Source organism: Pinus tabuliformis, chromosome 1_2, assembly GCF_031772625.1.
Source record: "Pinus tabuliformis cultivar Carrire ecotype Pingquan chromosome 1_2, CPIR1, whole genome shotgun sequence".
Lineage (NCBI taxonomy): Eukaryota > Viridiplantae > Streptophyta > Pinopsida > Pinales > Pinaceae > Pinus > Pinus tabuliformis.
In genome coordinates this window covers 11,143,137-11,166,429 of record NC_142298.1, presented here as the reverse complement: position 1 = coordinate 11,166,429, position 23,293 = coordinate 11,143,137, and the positions used below count along the sequence as shown (strand labels likewise).

Here is a 23,293-nt window from a genome sequence, read left to right as displayed (position 1 = left end):
AAATATGTTTTAACCCATCCCTCTAACAGTATGAGGGGTTGGTGACATTACACATTGATTGTTAGAACATCTACTTCTCAATTCGTTGTTACCAATGTTTGTGCTTCTGAATTTGTTTTCTTGATCCCTCAAGTGTTGGTGTAGTGTTGGGTGGTAGAAACACCTATTTGGTTGCCCACTTTAAAGATTTGACAAGGAAAATGGAATGGCTTTCTACCTCCTCAATTATTACAACATCTATTGTTACAACATCCCTTCTTACAACATTTGTTGTAATGGTCACTGTTTCAGTATTTTTAATAGCAACAATTGTTTTAACATCACCTTTTACGACATCTTCAATAGTAATGGGTGTTACAACATCAGCTGCTACAACATTTTCAGGATATTCAACATTGGCATGTTCTTATGGCATTTGTTCTTAAAACATCTGATGTTACATCATCTTCTTCCTTATCTGTTGTTACCTATATTTGTGCTTGTCAATTTGTTTTCTTAATCCCCAAGTGTTGGTGTGGTGTTAGGTGGTAGAAACACCTCTTTTGTTGCACACTTTCAAGATTTGACAAGCAAGATGGAATAGATTGTTGTTGTAACATTCGTTGCTGCAACATCTGCTTCGAAATTCACTATTACCCATGTTTGTTCTTCTCAAATTTTTTCTTGATCCCCCAAGTGTTGGTGTAGTGTTGGGTGGCAAAAACACCACTTTGGTAGCCCACTTTCAAGCTTTTTAAAAGGAATATGAAATGGCTTTCTACCCCCTCAATTGTTACAACATTTGTTGTTACATATGTTGTTACAACATCCGCTCTAATGGTCATTGTTTCAGTACTTTCAATAGTAGTAGTTGTTATAGTATCAACTTTTACAAAATTTTCAACATTTTCAACACTAATGGATGATACAACATTTTCAGCAGATTTAACGTTGACATGTCGTTATGGCATCTATTGTTACAACATCTACTATTAAAACATCCACTATTACAATGTCTTCTTCTTAATTCATTGTTACCTATGTTTGTGCTTCTCAATTTTTTTTGTTGATCCCCAAACAACGAGTATAGTGTTTTGTGGTAGAATCCCCTCTTTGGTTGCCCACTTTCTAGCTATGACAAACAAGATGAAATGACGTGATGTTACAAAATCCGTTGTTATAGCATCTTAGTTGTAACTTATTTGAAATTTTATTATTGTATGTGCACTTTGATATGATGTAATATAATTATTGTTTCATTTCATATGTTGTAATATTAAATATATAACAGATAAATTAATTATTGCATGAAATAAATAATAAATTTTTATTCTAAAAGTTTTTTTCTTTTTGCAGAACAAGGATCTTCCAAAAGATGAGAATGATCTTCATCACATAGATCCATATCACGTTGGCTCTAATGTTGAGATGGAAGATGGTGCTCATGATGACATAATATTCATGACAACAAGGTTGATGTCGATACAGAAGAAGAAGAAGAATAAGATGATGATCATCATCATCATCACAATGGAGACTAAGATCATGAGGCAATTGTTCGTAGCAGCTAGTGATACTCATGATTTTATAGAATGCATCATGGATCATTTTTGATATATTGTTATTATGCAAATTTTCATGGTTACTATCATATGTATCATTTTCATGGCCTCTTGTACCATATTATTGAGTTGTATCTTTTTTACATGTATCATTTCCACTTATATCATTTGGACATGACGTATCATATTGACTTGTATCATTTTGTCTTATGTAATTCATCATTTTTATTTATATCATTTTTACATGATGTGTCATTTTGACTTATGTCGACTATTGAACATACAAAATTTTCACATGTTATTATTTTTAAAAGATATGGGTATATTTCTATTAATCAAACTCGAATCTAGCTAGTGTCATTACATTCAAAAGCATCAACATTTCTAGTCCTCCAAAATTGCTCTAACCAGTATCTTTGGGTATGCAGTAATTTTTTTTTCTAGATTTACTACGTCATTCTTCTTGTAATTACTCCAAAATACCCCATTAATACTTACATACCTATGTTGGCATTATGATACAAGTGTTGTCCTTGATGGAAACTCACTCAGAGGTTGATACAGGTGATGGCAACTCAATCAGAGGACAGATCTTAGTATAGCAGGTCGGTTCATTGTGACAAATCAGCGTATACACATGGGTTGGATGTGTCGAAGTCGCGTATGCATATACACGCACTTTCACGCAAGGAAAAGCGCGTACATGTGGGAAAACTTATGTCTTGGTCCATGGTAGTTAGTCCTCGGTATTTGAACCTATGGTTTTGGACCATGGTATCTCCTCAGAAGTGTCGACCCCAAGTATTGGGCCCTTGGTATTGTTTATTATGGTTTTGGACCGTGGTATTGAAAGAAGCCTAACCTATATAAGGAGAAGATCATTAGGCAAAGGGGACAAGCAAGGAATGGACGTCTAACGAAGTGGGAAGATCTAGTATTGCTGGTTATATGTTTGTGATGCTTGGCTATGGTTGGATATGACAGCGAAGGTATAAGTAATTATCTTTAGATCTGTACGCGGGTTGTCTCTGGTGAAAGCGCATATACATGCGGTTTTGATATAGTCAAGTAGCGTATGCTTTATGAGATTTGGTGTTTCAGGTTGCTGTTGATTCTAGTGGTTGTTGCAGAGTTCTGGGCTCTGGTTTGTGTTCTGTGTTTTTGATGACAGGGTTTCAGTGATTCAGTATTGGGTGATTTAGAGATTTATGATGCAAGTATAAGTTGATGATTGTATTGCAGCAGTGATTGTTTTGTACTTATGGATCCAGTCTGAAAATTTATGAAACGTGGTCCCTGAAGAAAAGAAGGTTGTAGCCTTCTGTAGGTCAGCACCTACGTACTAGTATATTAGCTAGTACAAGAGCTGAGGGGGTTGTAGCTCCCTTCCAGAAGTAGCTGGAAAACAAGAGAGGGTTGTAGCCCTCTGCAGGTTGAAGCCTGCGTGTTGGTAAAGGACTGCACCAGCACATTGTAAAAGAAGTTTCTTATTAAAGGAAGAAAGAGACAAATTGCAGCAGGTGGTTTTCACCCACATTGGGTTTCCACCTTATATCTTGGTGTTCATGTGTGCTACTTATGTGTGATGATTTGTTATGTTTTACTGCACCTGATTACTGTTATTATGGTTAATAATGTTCTGATGAATTTACTGAAGATAAGCTAACTGAATCATAAGATTATTGCATGTATGCTAGTTGCATTTAACACAGTCACGTATATACGCTGATATATTGAACTGAAGCCACGTATATGAATATGAGTATGAAATTGAAAAGTATCTGATTTGATAATACTGATTCACCCCCCCCCCCTCTCAGTATTATTTCCAACAATTGGTATCAGAGCAGGTCCTTCAGAGGTAGCTTGATCGCTTGAAGGAAAAGATCCATCACGATGACTAATCCAGAAAGAGAGGCTCACTTCAGGCCACCAATCTTTGAAGGGAACAATTTTACCCACTAGAAGATAAGAACCACTGCATATCTACAATCACTTGGAGCAGAAGTTTGGGGAATCGTAGAAGGAGGATACAAATTCCCATCAGCAACTCCTACAGATGCAGCAGAGAGAAAGCAATATGAGCTCAATGCCAAAGCCGTTACTGTCTTATTGGGAAGTTTGACACAATCAGAATTTATGAAGGTCATGCATTTCAAATCAGCTAAGGAAATATGGGACAAAATCATTCTGAGCTACGAAGGAGATGATCAAGTAAAAACAGCAAAGCTTTAAACTCTCAGAATCTGGTATGAAAATCTTAAGATGCATAGTAATGAAAGCATAGCTAATTACTTCCTGCGTATGGATGAGATTGTAAATTGTATGAGGGATCTGGCTGAAGAATTTAAGGAAGTTGTCTTAGTTGAAAAGGTCTTGAGATCTCTGTCTGCTAAATTTGATTCCAAAGTGTCTGCCATAGAAGAAAAGGAGAATATGCAGAAAACCACCATGTCACAGCTTCACGGAATCTTAACTGTTTTGAAATGCGAAAAGAGGGACCATCAGAAGCCGCATTCAAAGCGTCAGGATACATGTCAGAGGAAGAATATGAGGTAAATTTTGTCAAGAAACTTAAATGGGGAACTTGACGGTTCAAAGGTAACCTACCTTTCAAATGTTTTTCATGTGGTAGAGTTGGTCACTATGCTGCTAGATGGCCTCATAACAAAGGAAAGATGTCTGAAGAAGGTAATAGAAGCTATTATACCGATGTTAAAAGTAATGACTCATTCAATGGTAGTGAAGACATTAGAAGTCTCATGGCATATGAAAAGAAGAATGCAGAAACTGAAGAAGTTACAAAATTAAACGAACAATTGGAGACAGTAACCAGGGTAAGGGAGAAATTGCAGGATATAGTAAATGATCAGAGCATAACAATTCAGAGACTTGAATCAAAGATCCTCTCTCTAAACGAAGATCTTGAAAAATCAAGAGAGCAGAACAGAGAAGCTCTTGAAGATCAAGAACATGAAGTGATCAAATTAAAGAAACAAGTGGAAGAAGGAAGAAAAGCTGAAAAAGACCTAAGGAATCAGTATCTGGAAAAGGAAGAACAACATCAGGTTGAGGTAAATATCTTAAAAGGTAAATTAGAAGAAAAGGATAAATTGTTGCGATTTCAAGATAGTACTAAGATTTTGGATGAGATTCTTGGTAGTCAAAGATCCCCTATTATCAAAACAGGTCTTGGTTTTTATGAATCCGTTGAAGGTGAATCTAGCTCAGAAGGTGAGGCAAGAAACTCTAATGAAATGCTCAACAAGGAACAACCAAGGAAAGAAATTCCTCAAGGAAAATCCTTTACTCCTAACTATGGAAGTGATAGACGATTATTTCCTCCACTGAATAATGTTGAATGTTATGTATGTCATAATCTTGGACATGTTGCAGCCAGATGTAGAAGTAGAATGGTTCAATACCATCACAAAAGATCATCGCATCCCAGGTATTTCAGAGGATATTGCTTTGCCTGCAATGCATATGGACACAAAGCAATTGATTGCAATAGAAGGAACATGAAATATGTAAGATGTTATACATGCAACAAACCTGGACATAAAGCAAGGGAATGCAGGAGCAAATTTCAAAATTCAAAACCAGAAGACCATACATCATCACAGTTCCAGGAATTGAAGAAGACAGAATTAGAGATAGAAAGGTGTGACATAACTCAGTTAGCTGACATAACAGACATAGGGGAATCTGAAAGTGAAGAAATTCAGTATTCCATCTTGCATATGCTGATATAATGAAGATAAGTCGCGTATATACGCAAGTTGCAAGCTGCAGAGTCGCGTATATAGAGATCAGAAGAAAGGGCAGCAGAACAGACCCAGGAAATGGTTCGGTCATGGTTGGCTCAGGCTCAGGGGGAGAATATACTTCAAATAATGCATTGTTGGCATTATGGTTAGAAGTTGTTGATAAAGTCTACGAAACTAAATGATACATCTTGTTGTTTGATCAAAGGAATGGTATTGCAGGTTTGGATGCTGATGCTTATGGTGCAGATCATATATGATGAATGATAGTCATGGTCTTGAATGAATTGCTGGTCTTAGAACTTGCACCTGCTCAGGGGGAGCATGGATGGATTGATACAACTTGGCATATACAAAGGGGAGCTCAATCAAAAACTTCAGCATGTACTCAGGGGGAGTATGGACAGCAAAAGGTATACCAAGGAAGAGAATATCTTGGTCCACCCTTTGCCCTTGATGTCAAAGGGGGAGAGTGACTTGGTGTGGTGGTTGCCATCAAGTCCAAAGGTGGATATTGTTAGCATTATGATACAGGTGTTGTCCTTGATGGCAACTCACTCAGAGGTTGATACAGGTGATGGCAACTTAATCAGAGGACAGATCTTAGTATAGCAGGTCAAGAAAGATATATACGCAGGTTCATTGTGACAAATCAGCATATACACGCAGGTTGGACGTGCCGAAGTCGCGTATGCGTATACACGCACTTTCACGCAAGGAAAAGTGCGTACATGTGGGAAAACTTATGTCTTGGTCCGTGGTAGTTAGTCCTCGGTATTTGAACCTATGGTTTTAGACCATGGTATCTCCTCAGAAGTGTCGACCCCAGGTATTGGGCCCTTGGTATTGTTTATTATGGTTTTGGACCATGGTATTGAAAGAAGCCTAACCTATATAAGGAGAAGATCATTAGGCAAAGGGGACAAGCAAGGAATGGACGTCTGACGAAGTGGGAAGATCTAGTATTGCTGGTTATCTGTTTGTGATTCTTGGCTATGGTTGGATATGACAGCGAAGGTATAAGTAATTATCTTTAGATCTATACGCGGGTTGTCTCTGGTGAAAGCGCGTATACACGCGGTTTCGATATAGTCAAGTAGCGTATGCTTTATGAGATTTGGTGTTTCAGGTTGCTGTTGATTCTAGTGGTTGTTGCAGAGTTCTGGGCTCTGGTTTGTATTCTATGTTTTTGATGACAGGGTTTCAGTGATTCAGTATTGGGTTATTTAGAGATTTATGATGCAAGTATAAGTTGATGATTGTATTGCAGCAGTGATTGTTTTGTACTCATGGATCCAGTCTGAAAATTTATGAAACATGGTCCCTGAAGAAAAGAAGGTTGTAGCCTTCTGTAGATCAGCAACTACGTACTAGTATATTAGCTAGTACAACAGCTGAGGGGGTTGTAGCTCCCTTCCAGAAGTAGCTGGAAATCGAGAGAGGGTTGTAGCCCTCTGCAGGTTGAAGCCTGCGTGCTGGTAAAGGACTGCACCAGCACATTGTAAAAGAAGTTTCTTATTAAAGGAAGAAAGAGACAAATTGCAGCAGGTGGTTTTCACCCACATTGGGTTTCCACCTTTTATCTTGGTGTTCATGTGTGCTACTTATGTGTGATGATCTGTTATGTTTTACTGCACCTGATTACTATTATTATGGTTAATAATGTTCTGATGAATTTACTGAAGATAAGCTAACTGAATCATAAGATTACTGCATGTACGCTAGTTGCATTTAACACAGTCGCGTATATACGCTGATTTACTGAACTGATTCCGCGTATATGAATCTGAGTATGAAATTGAAAAGTATCTGATTTGATAATACTGATTCACCCCCCCTCTCAGTATTATTTCCAACAACCTACTTAACATAATCAACCCTATCTATTACTATGAAATTAGCTACCCGTCTCCCTCCATAATGTTCTGGTTGAGTTCTTCCATAATAGCCTTGTTTGCTTCCTCCTGCTAGAATGGTTCTGCTGCTCTAAAATTTCAAATTTATCCATGATCAATTAGATTCGTTGTATATTTGGTATTGTATTTGGGTCCTTGCAATGATTCAATTTGATACATATTTGAATTTTAATAAGAGAGTCTACAAATACATATATGATGATGATCTTGTTAGTATTGACTCGTCAATTTTTATATGTTGAAATTGGTTGATGATTTGGATGCATATTTATTACATATGATGGGTTTGTTTTACTTATCATGATGGATGTTTTCAAATTCACTTAAATTATAGATATTTGATTCACTTGTTTTAATTATAGATGATGATAATGTTACAATTATTATATTGTGATTTTATATATACTGGACGATGTAGATTTTATTTTGATGGAGATTTAATAAGTATAATGATGTTGTTAATTTGTATGGATGTTTGTTTCCCTAAAAATTCTTTGTAAATGTTATCCTATAAAATATTTCAAATGCATTCATATCATGTATAATCATATAACATATCTAATAGACATGATATATTTAACTAATTAAATTGAAATAAAACATATTAATTTAACTCTATGAAAAACAATAATCATTTTTTGGTAGCAAACAAAGAAGAAACAATTGAAGCCAAATTGGAAGCGAAATCGGAAGCCACACTAGAAGCAAAATATGAAGCAAAACTGGAAGCCAAATTAGAAACCAAACTGGAAGTATATCCTGACACTAAACCTGGCATTAAACTTGTCTTTATTTCCTACGATTGGAAGTGAAAAATAAGAAACAATGGAAGCTGAATTGAAAGAAAATTGGAAGCGACACTCGAAGAAAAACTGGACCAGAAATTGGAAGCCACACTAGAAGGTAAACTAGAAGAAAAATTGGAAGTCACACTAGAAGAAAAATTGGAAGCAAAATTATAAGCCACACTATAAACAAAGATGGAAGGAAAATTGGAAGCCACACTAGAAGAAAACGTAGAAGCCACACTACAAGAAAAAGTGGAAGCAAAATTGGAAGTCACACTAGAAGCAAAATTGGAAGCCACAATGGAAGAAAAATTGGAAGCCAAACTAGAAGCAAAGCTAGAAGGAAAATTCGAAGGCACACTAGAAGCAAAATGGGAAGCAAAATTGGAAGCCACACTAGAAGCAAATATGGAAGAAAGATGTGAAGCAAAATTGGACATTCAATTGGAAGCCAAACTAGGAGCCAAATTTGAAGCAAGTCCTGGCATTATTTGTAGTACTAAAATGGTGTTATTCCAAGCATTATTTATGGTGCCATTCCTAGTACTATTTATGACGTATTTCCAGTGCAACTCCAAGAAAATTGTGGGGTGTTATTTCAGGCGTTATTTATGGTGCTATTATTTCGACGCTATTTTTAATGTTGTTTCTAGAGAAATTTATTGCAGAAAATATGGCACTAGTGAAAACATACCTGGTCACACCCATTTTTATGCTGGGAAAGGTGTGCAATTCGTGAACTAAAAAGCATTAAATTCTAACGCAATTTTAGGCGTTATTTCCCTGTTCTATTGTAGTGACTGGAAATAATAATAATAAACAATTCATAAACTCATTACAAATATGAATTTTCATAACATATTGAAAATGATATAGAGTGTGGAATGGTGAAATGATGAATGTGGAAAAATAAGGAGGAAATACTATGTACCAAAATTTATCAAAAATAAGTCTAGAACCCAACACAAAATTTCTCTTTCCCCCACATTGAGAATGATGCATGTCCTCATGCATTTTTCTAAGATGTTTTACAATTACAATGAATAGGGGAGAAAAACTTTTAGATTGATAAATCGAAAGACAGTGACATATTTTCAATTCTTTATTAAGCGTATATCATGGGTCTGAGAATGATGACTTAGCATGCATCATAAATGAGATGCCTATAATATGGAATTTTAATGGATAAGTAATGGATGTGAAATGATATAGATATTTCTAATAGATATAAATTCCTTATTTAATGAATAAAACAAAATGAAATAATTGTTTTTCCTTTGATTACCTATTGCTACAAGAGCCTTTAGTGCTATGTCTAGCCATGTTGAGTAGAGTGGATGGATTGTATATTTGGATTAAACTTCTTTTTATCTGACTTGGTTATTCTTGTTGTGATTCATGGAGATTTTTTTTGAACCTATTACACTAGAAGGTTCTAGAATGTTAGTCGTGCTATTGTTTGGAAGAATTCTATTGAAAACTACTACCAAAATAGAGAAATGTGTTACAACAATAGAGGACTTTTTTTTTTTTAATTCCTTGTTTACCATTTCCATTTTATTTACACAATCATGAGAGCTAAAATCTATTATTAGTGTCATGAAACCATACAATATTCATCCAAAACAAATTTTTGTACAATTTAATCTATGTGAATAAATTTCTTGGAGTCGAGCATAGAATGAATTCATTAGATTATTGATCATTAATGTATATATCATTAACCAGCGTGATACAACACACCATTGATGAAAATGAGCGTCAATCTACAATAGCACATCTTGCTAGGTACCAATAATCTAGCTAACATTGAGTCACCTAAAAATATTTGACAATTAAGAGACATTTTTGTATTCCCATTGTTGGGAGGGAGGAGGCTTTCCATTAATGTATGGAGGTTCCAAGGTACTATAAAAGATCTATAATCTTGACCCCAAATGAAGTGTTGAAGTCGATGGGACATGATTCACTATAAGGAGAGAATTAGTGAACCCCCAATCATCTAAATCCATTGAACATAAAAGATTTGAAGAAGGCCAATACAAAATTGAAGAACCAATATTAACTTATAGAAATTTATTAAGAAATGTTCTTACCATTTGCCTAATATTCAATCAAAATCATGTTCAGTTGTGCCGGTAAGCTAGTTTTCACAATTGCACTTATTTTTATGTTTAGTATTTTATTCATTTATTTATTATATTGTCCTACTTTACTTGAAAAATGAAAGAAAAAATTCATTAATTCCATTTCTCAACAACAATTGTAGTTGTGTATGCAAGTGTTTCAAAAGTTCATGATCTATCTATAATTGAAATTTGTAGTGATTAGGTAGCGTTGACATAACTTTAGGGCATGCACTATTTCGAAAGGAGCTATAGATCATGAGTTGGGTACTTTTTTTTTAGAAACATTCATCTTCTTTGACTCATATATTACTAATCTCCCTTCCTACATGAGTATACCTCCAATTACATCTTTACTTACATCTACATATCTAAAATCCTTGTTAAAATAAAGGAATATTAGTATGAATGCATATGTGATGAGGTTTTTAAGTTCTTACAATCTCTTTCTATGAAGGTTTATCTAGAGAATATTAACTCCCTAACACTATATCTTTTCCAAAATACTTGAAATCCTTGTGAACCCTAGAATAAACCTTCTAGTGAACCAAAACTAGAAAAATTCTCACCTCATATGCATTCCTTGTTGTTGACCAACTAGATATGGCTTCTATACTTGTGGGGTCTTCCTTCAATCCTTCTTCTAATATCACGTGCTCAAGATATTTAATTTACTTCTTAATTCATTCATACTAAGCTTAACATAAAATCTATGCTCCTACAACTTCTGGAACACTAACTTAACATGGTTTAAGTGCACATCCACATGTTTAGAATAGGCCAAAATTTCATAAATGGATACTAGCACATTTTTGTCACATACTTCCAAAATACATGTTTAATCAACCTCATAAACATTATTTGAGAATTTGTTACTCCAAAAGATAATACTAGGAACTCATAATGGTTATGAGCCCTTCCTTGATGGGGGTGTATACCTTGAGAGCATTAAATGAGGAATGGGGTTTTGACACCCACAAGACATGTCATGGCACACAGAGTTCAGTTTGAATGCCTTGGCCAACCTACATCTCATGGTGTTAAATATATGCATTCTCTTAGGTGGGGTGGTGGATTATTGTTTTGCAGAGTAGTGAAGGTGAGGTATTCTCCTCACCTCGTGCCCATGAGCTTCTAGTAATGCAAAATTATGTTATCCCATCTACGTGTTGGCTCGTAGCGAAGGGAGGTGTTTTTACTTCTCGTTGTGTCGGTGTTGGTGGGATTTAGTTTGAGGAATTGAGGGTTGCATACTGTCACTTTATAGTTATGGTTTGTTTCTTGTTGGGGGGTGTGGTGACACACTACTCCTAGCTGGGTTGTCAAGGGCATACTTTCCAGCTCACTTAGTTATGTTGTTGATGGTGCATGTTTCTCATAGTACCTCTCATTACTGTCAATGTTCTTTATACTCTTCTTGCACAATTTTGAACATGGACCAATTTTTGAGTTGGTGGTCATTCTCTCTAGTTGACTCAACTAGTTCAGGCCTCAACAGGTATCTCATTCCCCTACCTTATCTTGTTATGTGGGTATTGGCACTTTAGAAGCTTTTCTATATGGTATTAATATTTATTTCTTAGAGTATAGTTTCTAACTGACCTGTCCATTGTGCGTATTTAGTTTACTTCTGTTTTGCAATTCCAAGCTATTTACTAGTTTGGAAAATTGGGTGTCCTCAAATTTCACTACTATCTACTTCCTTCTATTTTCATATCTAGTTATAGGGGTATTTCCCCCATTAGATATCTTCTTTAGGTTTTGTTTCTAGGATAGGTCAAGTCTGGGGGCTGGAAGCATCTTCGGTTGGCATTGTTCTCCTATTGGGGTTATTAAGGTTGACTAACCACCAGTTACCTGTATACATTTCCCTACCTTAACCTATTTATTGGGTGTTGGGGGATTTTGGTCCTTTTTGGTGTTGTTATTCCTATTATCGTGTATAATCCTAGTGTCTTTGAGTTTGGTATCATCCTTTTTCTGGCGGTCGATTATTATCCCCTACCATGCCCCCTTGCCAAAGGTAGGCCAACCATAGAGGTGGGTTTGGTCTGGCTCATTTGCAGCTCCACCAACTTTTTACTTGAGAATCGATGGCTTCATATTTTGACTCCCTGCTTTTAGAATTGTGGAAGGAAATTTGTCATATGGAATCTCAAGAGTTTGGTGAACGGCCCTATTAATGCAGGTGCATCTAACCTGGGTCTATTTTTATTAGAGGAGTTAATTGTAAAGTTGGGATTAAATTAATTATTGTATTTTTCTATACTTTTTAAGAGAGAATGAAGATTATTGTAAATAGGAGAAGATTCGAGAGTATTGTGGAAGGTTTGAGAGGATTATGGATTAGTTAGCTCTTATCTAGGGATAAGATATTATATGAGAGATGTTAGGGATTGTGAGAGATATTTTGGGAGTTTGTTGATGCTCTAGAACCTATTTTGGTTCAGATCCATTTGTATAAATTGCCGTGAGCCTATGAGGCATGTAAGATGTAGAAGTGTGTGAGTGAGTGTAAGGAATGAGAGGTCAATCATTGGGCCAACAAATATTCTGTAATTATTTTATTTCTTAATTAACTATTCCATAGATTTGATGTGCATATGTATTGTCTCGAATTTTCGGAATTATATGTGTGTGTGAATTATTAAGTGCAAGACCTATGGTTAGACCCGCGTCACCTATTTTTCTGATTTTGAAATCAGAGATCAGGGTCTTGAATGGCTCCTAGTTTCAAGAAGGTATATGAAAAGGAGGTCATATTTTCTTCACTCCTTGTCAATCCACCATCGAATGGACACACTGTTCAGAATGGCCTTAAGAGATAAACAAGTGGATAAATATAAACTTTTCACTAGCGAGGAGGACAACTTTGATATTTCTTGGATGATATTATTGCTCAATTGGTTAGGGTGGAAGTTTATGTGGTCTTTGATTCAGAATCAGGAGACTTGTCCAACCCCCCTGTTGGTGCCATGGTTCCTTCTGTTGACAATTCTCATAACCTCACAGTTATATCTCCTGACTAACTTTTTGGAAGGTTACTGGAAATTTTGTTTTGATCCAACAATTCATATTGCAATTGGTCTTCATGTTTTGGTCACGGATCCCAGTCATTCTAAAGCAACATTGTGTTTGCGAAACAATTACAAGTTTTTTTGTTCTTCTCTTCTAGTTTCGGAAGCAATTGCCTCACCTCTTTGAATGTGGTGATATAGGACTTTCATGCACGCATTCACCTTAGTTGCTTTTGGCATTATATTTTAAAATTTCTTTGGATTGTAGGCAATGACTTCATATGCTCTATATGGTTGTTAGATGTTGGTTTATGATGATCCTGTCTCTGTTTATGAAGCTTCTTTCTATGTACTATTGTTGGATGTTGGTTTATGATGATCATGTCTTTGTGTTGTTGTTGGATGTTGGTTTTGAAAGCCCTAATGTGGCTTCTATTTCCTCTATCTACATTCATGAATGCTTTAGTAGCCATAGCGTCCTGTTATCTTTTTATCTATCTATCTACATGATGTATATGTAATATTTTTGCTATTAATAAAATTCCTTTAGTTCACATAAAAAAGAAAAATTTGCTTATGAGTCCTAAAACAATCATTGATATGTTAACTTCTTTTACTTAATTTGGTGATAGCTAATCCCTGGATTTAATGAAATATATCATCAATCTTGAGTAAATGATATGGGTTTTGGTTTTGAACTTCTAAACAATTTTAAGGTGGCCAAAATTCAGAGACAAATATTTTTCTATGATAACATTTATAGAAGGTTCTAAATTTTTAATTACTTTACAATGTTCAATTCATGATAAAAAAAAATTGCAATTTTTTAAAATTAAATAAAATTTTAATATAGTAAAAATAAATTCAACTCCTAGAATAATCCAAGATGTTTTTGGATTTTTGAATTTTGAAATATTTTAAATATTTCTATATGTCCCAAAACCTTTAAATAAAGATTTTTGGCCAATAATTTTTGTTGAATTTTAATAAAATCTTGATAAAATTTTTACATAATAAAAAAAAGTTGAATATTCTACATTACAGGAAATCAGAATGATTGATAAACACAAAAATAGTTATGAAATGAAACTTATCCATTCATTATTATTGATTTTTAAACTTTTAAATAATAATCTTTTTAATTTTAATCAAATTTCAAATAAAATAATAAAAATGACAAACAAAAAAAAAAACAACTTCATTAAAGTACGCTTTATTCAACTTTATTAACTTACGCATTTAATCCACCACCGTACACGTTTTCACCATGAATTCCTCTATGGCTGAAGGATTCTTGGCCACGGGGGACCACGAGGTCAAAAGTCGATGCCATGAAAGCAATTTCCAATATTTCTTTTTCGAATCACAGTATTACATGTACGATACTCCAATTAAATTCATGCACAACAGTATTTTTCCGGGGTACGTTACTCCACCTCAATTATTTTTCGCAAATTCGCTGATCTATACATGACCGTTTGAGGGGTCATTTTATCAAATCTTACCGCGAACTTTTACTTTGTTGTTTGGAATGCGGAGAAAAGTGCGGGTCTATAGGGGGCGGCGCAGAGGCCCAGGACTACCATCTAAGTTTGGATGATTCAGTAGAGTTTGCAGGCATATAATTTGGTTTATGTTATAAATGTATGATTTTTATTACAATGTTTCCTGTGATGTTACCGAGATTTTGTGGATTTTTTCTTTTGGAACTTCTAAGATTTTCCTGTGATATTATAATATTATTTAAATTTTACTTTTAGATGGAAAAAATAGTATTATAATTTTTTTTTAAAGCGTTAATTTAACGATTTAAAATTAATATATTTTTAATAAAATAAAAGTCATTTACATGTTTTTTAAAATAGAATGAGTTAGTTATTTATTTTTTATTAGATTAGTGTTATTTTAAGAAATTAAGGTAGATTATTGATATACGAATTATCAAAAATATACGAACCTCAATCCACCATAAGGGAAATTGGATGGTCGTTAAGGACATATGGAGTTTCAACAATACAAATAATGAACAATAACTGATCATGGCAGTGCTCTAATACAATTAGTCAGCTCAACAAAACAAAATAACAATATAATTAAAGTATTCATGAATATGAAGATGTCCCTGGAGTAGGGTTATGTGCACCTATACCAGTTGGCATAGGTGGCTTGAACTCACATTAGATGTGTCTCTCGATGTGTGTCAAGCAAGCATCCAGGCTCTCTAGAAAAGAATTTTGTTGCCATTAGACCATCTAGATGTCATTCAGAAAAGAGATTATCTCATTTCTCTCCTCATGTTTCTCCTTTAACACTCGACCTAACAAGGTCTTCAGCTACCATTGTAAAGTGATGGAATGCATGTTTTGATTCCTTCTTCCGTTGGTAAGTCTAAGGTCAAAAATCCAATGAGAAGTCTCCTTCATTATTTATAAATCTGAGTAAACCTAGCGGTCATGAGTAGCGTAATTCTCAAGCTGATGAATCTTCTCCCTATATCTACAAAAAGTCACAAAATGATAAATGGAAATCGCTTCTTGGGCCTAGGTCTAGACCCATAACTGGCTTTGTTGGTCATGGTCTCTAGCCCCTCTATGATGGTGTGTCCACTTTTGTAACATTGAACACAAACAGCAAAGTAACCCAGCGCAAGGCCAAGACCGCAGATGCCTCCAACACCAATGAGACCTACAAAGTAAATCCTCCTCAGTTTCAAGCCAACAACAAAAGAGATATTCTGGAATGTCGCCACCCTCCCTAAAACAACATATGACCAAATTATAACCAAATCCGAGGAACTACACCGAGCCTAACCATTAAGCGTCCACACATTCCCGAAGTGAGGAGTGCAGGGAAAAATTGACCAAACAAGCAGACCAACACGGGGCTTGAGCATAAAAAAATTAACACTGGCACCACTAAAATAGAAGGAGAGAATGAAACCAAATTCACTAGAGCCCTCAAGGCCTAAAGGCTCAATACATAGTAATACACCAATATAAAATCATGAAGACCACTCACATGGAGCCAACACCAAACACAAACCAAAAAATATAATGCGTCAAGTAGAGGATGAGATATTACCTAGAATATGTAGCCCAAGAATGTTAGGTCCAACCGAAACACCATCCTTTGATATTGAATAATCATGACCGTAGCCTCCACTGTAATGAAGTTGACCTCTCAAAATCCTGAATCATTAAGCTGTGTCTACTTTAGGCTCAGGAGTAATGCCTTAAACTCCACCACTAATCTGATACCCAGTATTGGCAGCCACCAAAAGTGGAAAGAAAGGGAAGCCTTTGTGAGTCGCAACCACAATGAACCCCTTCAGCATGTGACCCCAACAATAAAAGAATCCGAAACTCAATCCATTTAATTGGATGATAGGATTTGCATCCTAAAATAACCATGCAACACTGATGGAAATAAAACCCCACCAATATCGAGGTCAAGACACTAACACAACATAAAAGTCAATATTTTAGCAAAAGACTACCAAGTCAAGGGATCTAAGAGAAGTTCACCATAATGTCAGAGATAATAAGGTCTCGCAAACTATAAGTGCATGGGAGAGGCTGGCCATGCCACCCCTAATTACAATGGGAGATGACAAGGTAACATGCATGCCTCCCAACCTCTATACCAGGTATCTATGCACTCCATCAAAATAAATGTATGATTTAATTTATTAAAAAACACTCTCAATTAAATTTTAAGTAAGAAAGAAAAAAAACTCAACAAATTCTATTATTTTAAATTTATTTTTTGAATTTGAATTAATTTTATAGTTTAATTTTCTAAAAAAATTGTAGTCTTTTATTTTTGAGCCCAAAAACACTAGTATTACAATAATTTATTTTAAATAACTTTCCTCTCTATTTGAAAAACCAAAAACATAATTTATTTAATATGATGTTGAGATTAAATATTTAGATATCAACTCTCATATTGTGATATAGAGTTCTGATATTTAGATACCAACTCATTTCTACTGAAGAGTCACCTCAATAGATAATCTATCATTTAATGAATCCTAATGTTTAGGCCACCTAGGTCTTGTCCAACTATTTGCCTGCTGTCAAAAACTTTTTAATTTCCACGTATTGATTGAGTGTGAGAGATACATATGTATTCATTGAGTGAGATAAATATGAATAGGGAAGGATAAATTTGCTTTACCGAGAAAGGAAATAGTTAGATAAAACGTGGCTTTAAAAAACTTCCGAATCTAATTTCAAGGTCAAATTAATAGATTTTATTGCGTTAAAAATAAATGTTTTTCATAAATGTGTAGAATGCAAAAATTAATATTTAAAAAAGTTAACATATTTAGTGGGTGATTTTTTTTTGTTGGTTGTTATATATATATGTTTGTGTGGTGTTTTATATATGTATAAATTTTTTCCATATTTTAGTTACGGTAAATATTATATATTATAGTGAATATTAATTCTTTATAATAAGGAGATATGATTAATTTTTATTATATTGTAAAGTGAAGATAAACCATCTTATATTACATTACATGTAATATATTTTATTTTTTTTATGGGGTTGTACAAGTTTTTATTTTTAGTAGGATGTTTATTTTAGATGTTTTTGTGATAACAAGTTGTTTTCATTATCATGTCCATCCACAATGATGCACAACATGATTGTTGGTTACATAGTTCTTGGTTTTATTTGCATAAAGCATGGTGTTGCCTTATCATAGCACTAACAATTCCAATAATTTGAGGCCATTCACTATCATACCTTGTCTCAATGTTGGGAATAATTGATCAAGTGTCATGGATGTAGTGGTCACCCATGAAATTGGGCATAACAAAATTGAAATAACTTGCAAAAATGTACTTAGAACAAACAAACTCCATGGTAGCAACAAATTAAATCAATCATTAAAGAAATTTTGATGTCATAAATGAACCTCAAAACATAAAATGTATTAACAAAAACAATTTCAAAAAAACCAATAAGATTCAAGATGATGATGTCATCCCATGAGAAAATGTGTTTGAGGGAATAGAAGAAAAAAATATTTTTTTAATTACTACACAAATGTTAACAAAAGTCACCTTCTACATAAGGTAAGTGGAGGTGGCTGGTTGGTAAAGTCGGACTCGTAAATACGATGAGATCTTGTGCTCAAACCTGAGTGAGGGCATTGACTAGTTGCGAGCAGTGACTTGTCTGGGCCAAGCCCGCTCACCTTTAGCGCGCAGAGGTTTGGTCTCGTGGCCAGCGGACGATCTGCTAAGTCGTCAGTGCTATTGTGCAGGTCACAAGTTCAAGTCTTGTCTTAACCGAGGGTCATTCTTGTGGGCTGGGCGATTCCTCTAGAGGTTATAGTGGCAGCCAGAGGGATTCGACCCCATGTAACGCGAGTACGATACCACTGCCATTGCCGATTCCCCTAGTCAACAAAAAAAAAATAGTCACCTTCTACATCCAACAAGAAACTATTTTGCATAAGTCTTAGTAAACCCATAATTGAAAATAAATGAGAAACATTGAGTCTAGCAAAAGTGCATAGAATGGGTACTCATAGCATTCTGAATTTAATTTTGTACCCAACATATGCCTACACTTGTTGCTTGAGTAAATATGTAAGGAGATAATATACAAAAGGAAAAAAGTGTTTTATTTTTCTTTAAAAATGATCTCTTATAATATTGTTGTAATTAATATTCTATATTTACTTTAAGACACTCATTTTAAAGAAATGTTAAAAAAGAAATTCATGATATAGTCAATAGTAGGGTCTCTACAAAATTGATTTTTACTTATAAATGAAAAAAATATCATAAGAAAATATTAGTGAAGAGATTTCTACTTATAAGTAAAGAAGATATCATGGGAAAGTATTCATGGAGAGAAGTGAAGGTCAACAAAGAAATATTGCATTTTTTATATGATGTTCAATTAGACTTTGACAAAGAAAATCTAGAAATTGTGTTAATGGAATATTGTTTTTTGATTTGATGTTCTATTATACTTTAATAAAAAAAATGTAGAAATTAAATTAATAGAGTAGCATTAACATGCTTAGTTTTAAGTTTTTTGTTTTAGTTTTATTCACTTTTTTATTGCTTTATTTTTTATAATCTAATTATATGGAGAAAACGTACGTTGTTGTGAGAGTTTTCTACTTCAAAATCAGTGTACATATGTTTAGTTATGGTAAGTTTAAAATCCCATGTCTCTGCTCATACATAAAAAGTGAAAAGTATTTTACCATTAAGTAAGGATTTAATGATGAAAAGCGAAAAGTATTTTACCATGGTGAAATTTAAATCCATGAAATTTAAATCCATGAGTAATCAAAACTCACCTATACATGAATCAATCCTAACTTTAAAATAAAACATATAAATATTTTAAACAAAATAGTAAGTATGGGGTGACGGGCAGTGTCGATGGAGGTCTTGGGTGGATGAGGTAAAGTGAAGAACCCTAACATGAGAGAAAAAAATATAAATATATTAAACAAAATAGGAAGTTGTTCGGTAGATGGGAGTCTTGGGTGCATGGTATAAATTGAAGAACCCTAGCATCAAGGAAAAAATATGAATATATTAAAGAAAATAACCAAGTGTTCGGTGGATCGGTAGTGTCGATGGGAGTCTCGGGTGGATGGCATAAAGTGAACCCTAACCTCAAAGAAAAAATATAAATATATTAAACAAAATAGTAAGTGTTCGGTGGTTAGGAATGTCGATGGGATGGTCTAAACTGCAGAACCCTAACATCAAAGAAATTACTGCCATCCTATGGGGAGAAATTCAATGGAGTTGGTTTAACCAACCAATAAAATAACTAATTAAATTTATATAATCTTTTTTAATATTCTGACACTATAAATTTGAAATTGGCACGGAAGTACGTTAAGAAGGAGGTCACCTGGATTTAATAAAATACATATTCGTAGAATATTTTAAAATTAAACATTTTCAATAATACTATAATAATAATATATCAGTGGAATATATATTCAATCTACAACTAGGTTTTCTAAATTAATTTGTTTATTCCAAATTCCTATATGGAAATAGAAGCAGTATGGGTGTGTTCGGTGGCTGGGAGTGTTACGTGAATGGTGTCCAGTGGATAACGCAGACATCGGGAAATTACTACCGTCCTATCCGATTCGGAGAACCACTGCAATGCAGCGTGGGTAACCAACTAAATAAAATGTTTAAATTAATCCTTTTTGACAGTTCATAAATATAAATATGAAATTGACAAGAAACTACGTGAATATTCAGCCAAATTCATTAACACCGAAGTAGAAAAATAAAGCGTTGTTGACATCACCTTATCAACTCCATTGAGCTGTGGCTCACGTCACAGACCCAATGCAAATGCCAAAATTATTATTTAAGTCGGTGCATAACACTATGCTAGCAATCGAAACATCATGACAATTGGGTTTCCACGCTATGTATTATCCTTAGCCCACAGCTGAAAATAAAGAGAGGCCGTGTGTTGAACACCGGTCTAGCTATAGACTGTTTGGAGTTCTAGTAGTCCTGATTGGATTCTTAGTGGAAAAGTGATTCATGTTAGTTGCAGTGGTGAAGATGATGGAGGGAAAGGACGTGTTTGATTTGGCTAAAAGAGTGGCCAAGGGAAGATGGTTTGTAGTTTTTGTGTCCTTCCTTATTATGTCCTGTGCTGGTGGCACCTACATATTTGGGCTCTATTCAGAAGTAATCAAAACAACCCTGGGCTATGACCAGAGCACGCTGGATACCTTGGGATTTTTCAAGGATTTGGGTGGAAATGTTGGGGTCGTTGCAGGTCTCATCAATGAAGTCAGTCCACCATGGGTTGTGCTCTTAGTGGGAGCCATCATGAATATCGTTGGGTATTCCATGATATGGTTATCTGTGACCCGACGAGTTGCCAGGCCGAAACTATGGCAGATGTATTTGTATATCTGCATTGGAGCTAATTCCCAGTCATTTGCCAACACAGGATCTATGGTTACCTGTGTCAAGAATTTCCCGCAGAGCCGGGGAGTTGTGCTGGGGATTCTGAAAGGATTTGTGGGTCTGAGTGGAGCAATGTTTACTCAGATATATCATGCTGTTTATGGAAATAGTGCCAGTGGATCAGCTGGTGTGATTTTGCTGCTGGGCTTGTTGCCCAGTGCAGTTTCTCTTGTTGTTATGTTTATAGTTCGTCGCACAAAGGAGGCCACAGAAAAAAATGAGCTGAAGCGATTCTACCATTTTCTCTACATAGCTTTGGGATTGGCGGGGTTTCTCATGGTTTTCATTGTGGTTGAGAATGTCTCAAAGAAATTTTCAGTTGTAGGCTACAGAATTGTGGTTGCAGTTATCGTGGTTTTCCTTACTCTTCCTCTTGTGGTGATTACTAAGGCAGAGATGGACAAAAAGCAGCAAAAGATTTCCACCGAGAGCCCAACCATAAAAATTGAAGCAGCAGATAATGCCAAAGTAACAAAAGAAGATGAAGAGAAGAAAACCCAAACCCAAGATTACCCCAATGAAGAAAGGCTGATGAGCAGCAAAGAATTTAGTGATAATCATAACAGAAAAGTGAGATCTTGTCGTGGATCCCGTATTGTGAGATTGTTCAAAGGCCCCAAGAGAGGAGACGATTTTACAATTCTTCAAGCTTTAGTAAGCATCGATATGCTGATCCTGTTTGTAGCAACTACTTGTGGGGTTGGATCAACTCTGACCGCCATTGATAATATGGGACAGATTGGAAAAGCTCTTGGTTACACTCACCAGAATATAAGCACCTTTGTCTCTCTGATTAGCATATGGAATTTTCTAGGACGTGTTGTTGCCGGTTTTTTATCGGAAATACTTCTCCAGAAGTATAGATTTCCCAGGCCGCTGATGATGACAATAGTTTTATTTATTGCTTGTATTGGGCATCTTTTCATAGCCTTCGCTCTTCCTGGTTCTTTGTACGTTGCATCCATCATAATTGGACTTTGTTTTGGAGCTCAGTGGCCTCTATTGTTTGCTGTCGTCTCGGAGCTTTTTGGTCTCAAGTATTATGCTACTCTCCATAATCTTGGAGCAGCGGCAAGTCCCTTGGGATCGTATCTCCTGTCTGTGAGAGTTGCAGGATACTTGTACGACCGAGAAGCAAAAAGACAGTGTGCTGCACTCCAGAATTGTAAGGAGATTACTTGCACTGGGCAACAATGCTTTCGGCTTTCGTTTATCATTATGACGCTCGTTACCTTTTTTGGAGCTTTGATTTCTGGCATTCTTGTTTTGAGAACGAGGCAGTTCTACAGAACTGATATATATGCCAAGTTTCGAGAACCAGGAGACTCAGCGTCATGCCAATACGATAATCAAAGGCATGCACAGATGACCAACCTTGAAATCCAGAGAGCGGCAACATTAGGAGTGTAAAAATTAGTGAAAAAATTGTGGATGAACCCCTTTAATGCCATGTTTAAGAATGTTCATTCGAGATTTGTGAGTATTAGCTCCAGTTCGAGGTCTGGTACCTCCATTAACAGAGACAAATTACGATGTTGGAACGCACTGAATTTTAAGCTTATTGGCATAAATGTATTTTACATTTTCTATACATATGTAACATTGTGAGAAGTTATGGTTTTCGAGATGAGTGTTTTTGTAGCTTACACTATTTCCATATCAAGTACCGGTACCTGTCTTTATTGTGCAGGGTGTTCAACTGTTGAGCTTAATTATTGTACTTATCTTCACTGTCCATATACTAATATACTATTTTATCAAGTAGACTCAAGTACTGTTTACTTGTATGTTCATGGTGTTCAAACTGTTAAACTTAATTATTATATCTATCTTTCTTTATTTTTGCCCTGGTTTAAGATTTTTTGAAAAAAAATATTGCGGTTTAATTTTTTTCAAAAACATTTGCGACTTTTGGCTGTTTAGGCAATTTTTCTGTCTTTATATCTTTTTTCTTTATTTTTCATATTAATATTACAATATATAAATTAAGGAATAAAAACAATATACAAGAGTATGTGTAGGTCTAATGATTAAGAACTCGAGGGGATAGAATATGGATGTCTTTTTAGACTTAAGAGCCTTGTCCCACAAACAAGGGGTCTCATTATTCGTACACCAATTTGGTGTCTAGCTTGACTGTCGCC

At 35.1% G+C, this 23,293-nt stretch overlaps 1 protein-coding gene across 1 annotated transcript; it reads left to right on the top strand.

Annotated features, from left to right (window-relative positions):
• The first annotated feature begins 20,584 nt into the window (after nt 1-20,584).
• Nucleotides 20,585-22,713, top strand: LOC149204066 (protein NUCLEAR FUSION DEFECTIVE 4-like). The gene has a single exon (XM_089393195.1). The coding sequence runs from the start codon at nt 20,715-20,717 to the stop codon at nt 22,557-22,559; it is 1,845 nt and encodes a 614-aa protein (XP_089249321.1). The 5' UTR covers nt 20,585-20,714; the 3' UTR covers nt 22,560-22,713.
• Nucleotides 22,714-23,293: the final 580 nt, after the last annotated feature.